Source organism: Nerophis lumbriciformis, linkage group LG16, assembly GCF_033978685.3.
Source record: "Nerophis lumbriciformis linkage group LG16, RoL_Nlum_v2.1, whole genome shotgun sequence".
In the NCBI taxonomy this organism is placed as follows: Eukaryota; Metazoa; Chordata; class Actinopteri; order Syngnathiformes; family Syngnathidae; genus Nerophis; species Nerophis lumbriciformis.
This window is the reverse complement of record NC_084563.2, coordinates 31,259,599-31,269,598: the sequence shown is the minus strand read 5'-3', so window position 1 is coordinate 31,269,598 and position 10,000 is coordinate 31,259,599. Positions and strand designations below refer to the sequence as shown.

At 37.5% G+C, this 10,000-nt stretch overlaps 1 protein-coding gene across 3 annotated transcripts in view; it reads right to left on the bottom strand.

Moving 5' to 3' along the window:
• LOC133617179 (microtubule-associated serine/threonine-protein kinase 1-like) overlaps positions 1–10,000 on the bottom strand; it is a 154,562-nt gene that overhangs the window by 81,906 nt on the left and 62,656 nt on the right. For all 3 annotated transcript variants that reach the window (XM_061976984.2, XM_061976985.2, XM_061976986.1), the window contains 3 exons: positions 6,493–6,581; positions 3,640–3,715; positions 2,328–2,400 (listed from right to left, as the gene is read on the bottom strand). In XM_061976984.2, the coding sequence (XP_061832968.1) occupies positions 2,328–2,400; positions 3,640–3,715; positions 6,493–6,581 (238 nt within the window). The remainder of the gene's footprint in view (positions 1–2,327; positions 2,401–3,639; positions 3,716–6,492; positions 6,582–10,000) is intronic.

The following is a 10,000-nucleotide window of genomic DNA, read 5'->3' as shown; positions in this document are numbered from 1 at the left end:
CAAATCCATCGGTCAATTTTAAGTTTTCATTATTTTATTTTTTTCAAGTTTTTTTTTGTTTTGTTTGTTTTTTGCCCTTTTTATTTATATGAAAAACACACAAAATATGCAATATTTTCCCCCAAAAGCATTTCAAAGTGTAATATTTGATGTGAAGTAATTGGAGCTTTGAATAAGATAATAATTCATAACATTGATTTTGATTCATAATTATTTTTTGAGCATTAAAACACATCCCACTAAAATTGTTTGGGACCCAAAAGAGCAACTCATAAAAGTGTTAAAAAAAAAAAAACTTATACTTTTTAAACTTTCACCACTTGAGTTTTAAGATCGACTTTGAATCTATCAGTCTATTATAAGTTTTAATAATTTTTGCACGTTTTTTTTTTGGTTTGTTTTATGCTTTTTTGTCATAGAAACGTTGTTTTATTTATATGGCAAAAACACAAAATATGCAATATTTTCCCCAAAAAATGTTTTCAAAGTGTAATATTTGATGTGAAGTAATTGGAACCTTGAATGGGTCAATATTTTTTAACATTTTGAGCAATGACAAAAAAAAAATTAATCCCACAAAATCTTTTGGGGACCCAAAAGGGCCCCACTGATAAAAATGTTAAAAATAAAATAATCGCTTAAGTCTCGAGATTCAAATGTATCCGTTGATTTTAAGTTTTTATTTTTTGTAACTTTTTAATTTTTTTGGTTTGTTTTTTGCCCTTTTTATTGATATGAAAAACACACAAAATATGCAATATTTTCCCCAAAAAGTATTTCAAAGTGTAATATTTGATGTGAAGTAATTGGAGCCTTTAATAGGTCAATAATTCATAAGATTGATTTTAATTCATTATTATTTTTTGCGCAATGACATAAAAAAATAAAAAAAATCCCACAAAAACCTTTGGGGACCCAAAAGGGCCCCTCATAAATAAATAAAAAATAAGTTATACCTTTTTTTTTTTTTTCCACTTTTCCACGCTTAAGTGTCTCGATCAACTTCAAATCCATCGGTCAATTTTAAGTTTTTATTATTTTATTTTTTTACGTTTTTTTTTTTTGTTTGTTTAGTTTTTTGCCCTTTTTATTCATATGAAAAACACACAAAATATGCAATATTTTCCCCCCAATTTTTTTTCAAAGTGTAATATTTAATGTGAAGTAATTAGAACCTTGAATAGGTGAATAATGTTTAACATTTTTGAGCAATGACCAAAAAAACAAATCCCACAAAATTTTTGAGTACCCAAAAGGGCCCCACTCATAAAAATGTTACAAATGAATTATACTTTTTTTTTTTTTACTCTCAACACTTAAGTCTCGAGATTCAAATATAATCCGTTGATTTTAAGTTTCTATTATTTTTAAAGTTTTATTTTTATTTTTTTTAAAGTTTTTTTTTTGTCCTTTTTATTGATATGAAAAACACACAAAATATGCAATATTTTCCGCAAAAAGTATTTCAAAGTGTAATATTTGATGTGAAGTAATTGGAGACTTAAAAAGGTCAATAATTCATAACATTGATTTTGATTCATTATAATTTTTTTAACAATCACATTAAAAAAAAATCCCACTAAAACTTTTAGGGACCCAAAAGGGCCCCTCATAAAATGTATTTTTATTTTTTCACTTTCAACGCTTAAGTGTCTCGATCAACTTCAAATGCATCAGTCAATTTTAAGTTTTCATTATTTATTTTTTTAAGTTTTTTTTTTTTTGGTTTGTTTTTTTGCCCTTTTTATTTATATGAAAAACACGCAAAATATGCAATATTTTCCCCCAAAAGTATTTCAAAGTGGAATATTTGATGTGAAGTAATTGGAGACTTAAATAGGTCAATAATTCATAACATTGATTTTGATTCATTATTATTTTTTGAACAATCACATAAAAAAAAAAAATCCCACTAAAACTTTTAGGGACCCAAAAGGGCCCCTCATAAAAATTTTTAATTTATTTTTATTTTTTCACTTTCAACACTTAAGTGTCTCGATCAACTTCAAATGCATCGGTCAATTTTCAAAATATGCAATATTTTCCCCCAAAAGTATTTCAAAGTGGAATATTTGATGTGAAGTAATTGGAGACTTAAATAGATCAATAATTCTTAACAACATTGATTTTGATTCGTTATTATTTTTGGAGAAATGACTGTTTCAAATAAATAATATCACGTCAGCTTTTTGCCTGTTTGTTCTTTTATTCCACTTTTTTTTATGTTTTTTGTTTTTTATGTACCACCATACCAACTTTTCAGTGTATGTAGAATGTGCTGTTTTTGCATTTAAAATGTAGATCAAGTGCAGTCAAAGAACTCTCACCGTGGAACTGGGAGTGTTGGTGCCATACCCTGAGGAAGGCAGGGAAGCCAGGGACCATCTGCGTCCATCAGGCCTGAGGAAGGCAAGGGAGCGTCAACAATCATCGTCTTTTTCACTTTAAAAGCAAGAAGAGTCCATGTAGTGTACACACGCATTATGAAGGCATGTAGTGTACACACACATTATGAAGGCATGTAGTGTACACATGCATTATGAAGGCATGTAGTGAACACACACATTATGAAGGCATGTAGTGAACACACGCATTATGAAGGCATGTAGTGTACACACTCATTATGAAGGCATGTAGTGTACACACGCATTATGAAGGCATGTAGTGTACACACACATTATGAAGGCATGTAGTGTACACAGATTATGAAGGCATGTAGTGTACACACGCATTATGAAGGCATGTAGTGTACACACACATTATGAAGGCATGTAGTGTACACACATATTATGAAGGCATGTAGTGTACACACGCATTATGAAGGCATGTAGTGTACACACGCATTATGAAGGCATGTAGTGTACACACGCATTATGAAGGCATGTAGTGTACACACACATTATGAAGGCATGTAGTGTACACACGCATTATGAAGGCATGTAGTGTACACACGCATTATGAAGGCATGTAGTGTACACACGCATTACGAAGGCATGTAGTGTACACACACATTACGAAGGCATGTAGTGTACACACATTATGAAGGCATGTAGTGTACACACACATTATGAAGGCATGTAGTGTACACACACATTATGAAGGCATGTAGTGTACACACAATATGAAGGCATGTAGTGTACACACACATTATGAAGGCATGTAGTGTACACACACAATATGAAGGCATGTAGTGTACACACGCATTATGAAGGCATGTAGTGTACACACACATTATGAAGGCATGTAGTGTACACATGCATTATGAAGGCATGTAGTGTACACACACATTATGAAGGCATGTAGTGTACACACACATTATGAAGGCATGTAGTGTACACACACATTATGAAGGCATGTAGTGTACACACACATTATGAAGGCATGTAGTGTACACACACATTATGAAGGCATGTAGTGTACACACGCATTATGAAGGCATGTAGTGTACACACACATTATGAAGGCATGTAGTGTACACACACACACATTATGAAGGCATGTAGTGTACACACATTATGAAGGCATGTAGTGTACACACACACATTATGAAGGCATGTAGTGTACACGCATTATGAAGGCATGTAGTTACACACTCGCTGTGACCTTTAACCCCCGCGACAAAAAAAAAGGAAGGCGGACCTTCTGGAAGAAGCGAAGGAAAAGTGGGCGGGTCCACTTGGTGAGAAGTTGCGAGGGCTGTCCAATGGGCTGCTTCCTACAGCACAAGGATGGAAAGTATCATTAGTGGTTAGCATTCTGATATTAGCATGATGGATTTGTGGCTAGTTTTGCAGGCGTACACTATTGTTAGCATGCTAGCCTTTTTAGCTTATTTTGCTGGTATACACCTCAGTGTCATACATTTTTACATTTTACTAATGCTAACGGTCAACACACTATTGTTAGCATGTTAGCCTTTTTAGCTAATTTTCCTGGTGGACACCCCAGTGTCATATATTTTTATATTTTACAAATGCTAACTGTCAACACACTATTGTTAGCATGTTAGCCTTTTAGCTCATTTTGCTCAGTGTCATACATTTTAGTATTTCACAAATGCCAACTGTAAGCACACAATTGTTAGCATGTTAGCCTTTTTAGCTCATTTTGCTGGTATACACCTCAGTGTCATATGTTTTAATATTTCACAAATGCTAACTATAAGCACACTTTTGTTAGCTTGTTAGTTTTTTTTTTTAGCTCATTTTGCTGGTATAAACCTCAGTGTCATACATTTTAGTATTTCACAAATGCTAGCTGTAAACACACTATTGTTAGCATGTTAGCCTTTTTAGCTCATTTTCCTGGTGGACACCCCAGTGTCATACATTTTTATATTTTACTAATGCTAACTGTCAACACACTATTGTTAGCATTTTAGCCTTCTTTTTTTTTAGCTCATTTTACTGGTTCAAACCTCAGTGTCATACATTTTAGTATTTCACAAATGCTAACTGTAAACACACTATTGTAGCATATTAGCCTTTTTAGCTCATTTTCCTGGTGGACACCCCAGTGTCATACATTTTTATATTTTACTAATGCTAACTGTCATCACACTATTGTTAGCATGTTAGCCTTTTTAGCTCATTTTGCTGGTATACACCTCAGTGTCATATGTTTTAATATTTCACAAATGCTAACTATAAGCACACTTTTGTTAGCTTGTTAGTTTTTTTTTTAGCTCATTTTGCTGGTATAAACCTCAGTGTCATACATTTTAGTATTTCACAAATGCTAACTATAAGCACACTTTTGTTAGCTTGTTAGTTTTTTTTTAGCTCATTTTGCTGGTATAAACCTCAGTGTCATACATTTTAGTATTTCACAAATGCTAGCTGTAAACACACTATTGTTAGCATGTTAGCCTTTTTAGCTCATTTTCCTGGTGGACACCCCAGTGTCATACATTTTTATATTTTACTAATGCTAACTGTCAACACACTATTGTTAGCATTTTAGCCTTTTTTTTTTTTTTTTTTTTAGCTCATTTTACTGGTTCAAACCTCAGTGTCATACATTTTAGTATTTCACAAATGCTAACTGTAAGCACACTATTGTAGCATATTAGCCTTTTTAGCTCATTTTCCTGGTGGACACCCCAGTGTCATACATTTTTATATTTTACTCATGCTAACTGTCAACACACTATTGTTAGCATGTTAGCCTTTTTAGCTCATTTTGCTGGTATACACCTCAGTGTCATATGTTTTAGTATTTCACAAATGCCAAATGTAAACACACAATTGTTAGCATGTTAGCCTTTTTAGCTCATTTTGCTGGTATACACCTCAGTGTCATATGTTTCAGTATTTCACAAATGCTAGCTGTAAACACACTATTGTTAGCATGTTAGCCTTTTTAGCTCATTTTGCTGGTATACACCTCAGCGTCAAACTTTTTAGTATTTCACAAATGCCAACTGTAAGCACACAATTGTTAGCATGTTAGCCTTTTTAGCTCATTTTCCTGGTGGACACCCCAGTGTCATACATTTTTATATTTTACTAATGCTAACTGTCAACACACTATTGTTAGCATGTTAGCCTTTTAGCTCATTTTGCTCAGTGTCATACATTCTAGTATTTCACAAATGCCAACTGTAAGCACACTATTGTTAGCATGTTAGCCTTTTTAGCTCATTTTGCTGGTGTACACCAATGAGTCATATTTTTTGTTACGCGACGCCATCTGGCCAGTGTGCTAACTGTTAGCATTTCAGTTTGGGCACCTCTGAGTAAAACGATACCAAAGCATCGATGCCTTATAAAAGACACAAACACTGCGCGTGTGCCACTTTAAGAAAAATAGCGCCAAATAAGGAAAATATTGCACACAAAAATTGACTACATACTATTTGGCTCACTTACCAGAGTTGTACTTCAAGTGTTATGAAACACAAACACAGAATCAGTGCAGAGTCAATACAGCTAGTGAGTGTGCCGTACACTCACTGCTGGTGTCATTTACCCATCACTAACAACAAGTTGATTAGTTTGTTCGATGAATCGAGTAACTGGATAAGAAACATGCGTATTTCAGGTAAATAAAGTTGAAATAAACAATCTTTTGTGGAATAAACACACATTAATAACATTTAAATTGTACTTTTCAGGTACTATCAGAACTATCTGTTGCCATGAAATGTTAATTTTTTTTTTTTTTAATGTTTTTTTTTGTCAAATGATATGAACGCATGTTTTAATCACAAAGATTATTATCAAGGCTTAAGTCAGGCTGATTACAGAAATAAATACTAATCAAATACAGTGCAAAAGCAGGGAAATTGAGGAAAACTACATTAAAACTAAAATAAATACATTCTAACTAAATAATTTTTTTTTTTTTTTTAAATAAACTGTCACAATTTAAGTGCAAATGAAAATGCAGCTTGTTTGTGTTGGAAAGCCAAGTTTTTGTGTTGATTTCTCATCCTAAATGCCACATTTGAAAGGGAGTTCCTGTTGCCATGGTGACACTTCCTGTACTGACCTATGTGCCCTGGCAGTGGGGAGTGGGGCCTCGGCAGGGTGGGGGAGGTGCTGGTCAGGATGAGGCTCTTCCTGTTGCTCGTCCTGCAACTGGAACGTAAACGTTGGTTAGTGATGACATCATATCAATATGCTTACAGTTTAGAGCACTCCATTTAGAAACCCTTCATTTGCAAAATATTCAACTTTTAGATGGCGCCGAATATGTCTGTCTGTGTGTACAAACACTTCACTCATTGTGTGTGTCGACACCATTTCGATGACATCACTTCCTGTGCAGTACAGTGCACACGGGGGCGTGGCCATTTAGGAGAGGCGGAGCCCCCTACGTCGCATCCTGTTTACGCCGTCCATGACTCGGTCGCCACTTCTCAGTGATCGGCGGGTTTCTTTTCTCGTGTCTAGTTTGTTACTCATTATGGCTTCTAAACAGCCAACACAGGGATTAGCTGTGGACTTAGAGAGGAGAGGGAACACACACAATGACATAACCGACCAATTTAAATGACATGGCAAGACACTTTTAAAGATGTGACGGACAAGGTTAAATGATACGGCAAACCACATTGAATGATATGGCATGTCGGGAGCCCGCATGGCTGCAGTAGCAGTGACCCCAAAGATGCAGGAACCTGGAGAGTGAGGATCAGGTAAGAGTCGTTTAATACTCAAAACAGAGAAGGAAGCAGTCGTGCATGTCAGGTTCTTCACAAAGTCAATCCTCGAGCCCTGAGGAACAGGCGAGGCAGGCATTTATATCGGCCTGATTGGCAACTGCAACCGGGTGTGCCGGGCTGCCAACCAGGCACAGGTGAGGAAAAGGAGCGCTCAGAGGAGACATGCAGGAAATGGAAATCAAATAGGAGCGCTGGCAGGAAATAAACACAAAACAAGGAAATAACAAACAGATGTGAAGTGACGGATCGTCAAATGGCAAGCCATGATAAATGACGTGGAGCACCAGGCTAAATGACTGGCGGGCCACCTTAAATGATATGGCGGGCCACATTCAATGATGTGACGGGGCACTTAAATGATGTGGCAGGCCACTTTAAACGATGTGACGAACCACTTTACATGATGTGACGGACCACTTTAAATGATGTGGCGGACCACGTTAAATGACGTGACAGTCCACTTTAAATTATGTGGCAGTCCACTTTAAATGATGTTGCGAACCACATTAAATGATGTGACAGTCCACTTTAAATGATGTGGTGGGCCATTTTAAATGTTGCGAACCACATGAAATGATATGGTGGGCCACTTTAAATGACGTTGCAGACCACATTGAGTGACGTGTAAAACTTTAAATGATGTGACAGAACACTTGAAATGATGTGGTGGGCCACATTAAATGACGCAACGAACCACATCAAATGACGTTGCGGACCCCTTTAAATGATGTGGCGGGCCACTTTAAATGACGTGGCGGACCACATTAAATGACATGGTGGGCCATATTTAAATGACATGACGGACCACATTAAATGATGTGGTGGGTCAGTTTAAATGATATGACAGACCACATTAAATGATGTGGTGGTCCACATTAAATGAAATGGTGGGCCAATTTCAATGACATGACAGACCTCCTTTAATAATGTGGCGGGCCACATTAAATGATGTGACAAACCACATTAAATGATGCGACAAACCACATTAAATGATGCGACAAACCACTTTAAATGATGTGGTGGGCCAATTTAAATGACGTGAAGGACCAAATTAAATAACGTTGCGGGCCAACTTAAATGATGTGGCGGGCCACTTTAAATGACGTGACTGACCACATTAAATGATGTGGTGGGCCACTTTAAATGACGTGACGGACCACGTTAAATGATGTGGTGGGCCACATTAAATGACATGACGGACCATTTTAAATGATGTGGTGGGCCACTTTAAATGACGTGACGGACCACATTAAATGACGTGGTGGGTTAGTTTAAATGACGTGACGGACCACAATAAACGACGTGGTGGGCCACATTAAATGAAATGGTGGGCCATTTTTAAATGACATGACAGACCACAGTAAATGATGTGGTGGGCCACTTTAAATGACATGACGGACCACATTAAATGATGTGGTGGGTCAGTTTAAGTGATATGACAGACCACATTAAATGATGTGGTGGTCCACATTAAATGATGTGGTGTTCCACATTAAATGAAATGGTGGGCCATTTCAATGACATGACGGACCACATTAAATGATGTGGTCGTCCACATTAAATGATGCGGTGGTCCACATTAAATGAAATGGTGGGCCACTTTAAATGACATGACGGACCACACTAAATGATGTGGTGGGTCAGTTTAAGTGATATGACAGACCACATTAAATGATGTGGTGGTCCACATTAAATGATGTGACAGACCAATTTAAATGATGTGGTGGGCCACTGTAAATGACGTGACGGACCAAATTAAATAACGTTGTGGGCCAATTTAAATGATGTAGTGGGCCAGATTAAATGACGTGACTGACCACATTAAATGATGTGGTGGGCCAGTTTAAATGACGTGACTGATCACATTAAATGATGTGGTGGGTCACTTTAAATGACGTGACAGACCACATTAAATGATGTGACGGACCATGTTAAATGATGTGGTGGACCATTTTAAATGATGTGGTGGGCCACTTTAAATGACGTGACGGACCACAATAAATGACGTGGTGGGCCACATTAAATGCCATGACGGACCACATTAAATGATGTGGTGGGTTAGTTTAAATGACGTGACGGACCACAATAAACGACGTGGTGGGCCACAATAAATGACATGGAGGGCCATATTTAAATGACATGACAGACCACAGTAAATGATGTGGTGGGCCAATTTAAATGACATGACGGACCACGTTAAATGAAGTGGTGGGTCAGCTTAAATGATGTGACAGACCACATTAAATGAAATGGTGGGCCACTTTAAATGGTGTGATCTGACCTTGGGGCCTGGAGTGTGACATCAGTGCATGACATTGTGTTCTCTACCAGTCAAATGAGGACTTTAGTTAAGACTTAACATGGATGTAACATGACTCCATATCTCATTTTTTCTACCCCCCCCCCCCCCTCCCTAACAGCCTGAGTCCCCCCCCCCCCTCCTCCCTACCAGCCTGAGTCCCCCCCCCCCCCCCTCCTCCCTACCAGCCCGAGTCCCCCCCCCCCCCCCTCAGTCTATCTGTGATGCAGCCAGCAGGAAGTGAAGTCACTCCAGGGAGAGCATGTTCAACCTTGCGTAACACTCACGTTGAAATATTTAGGGGAAATGCATTAGTGAGGCTAGAAGTGAGGTGGGAGATGAAGATGAGGATGAGGATGAGGAGCAGACAAAAGGACAAAGAAGCCTATTGATACATGCACATACCACCCCCACCACCACCTCGCTACACCTGAAGTCTGCACCTGGTCAGTCTGAATCTGTCAGCCTTCACTGCCCAGTGCACTTTTATTGCTGACTCAGCAATCATGGCTCATCCAGAATGGCCAAGAAGC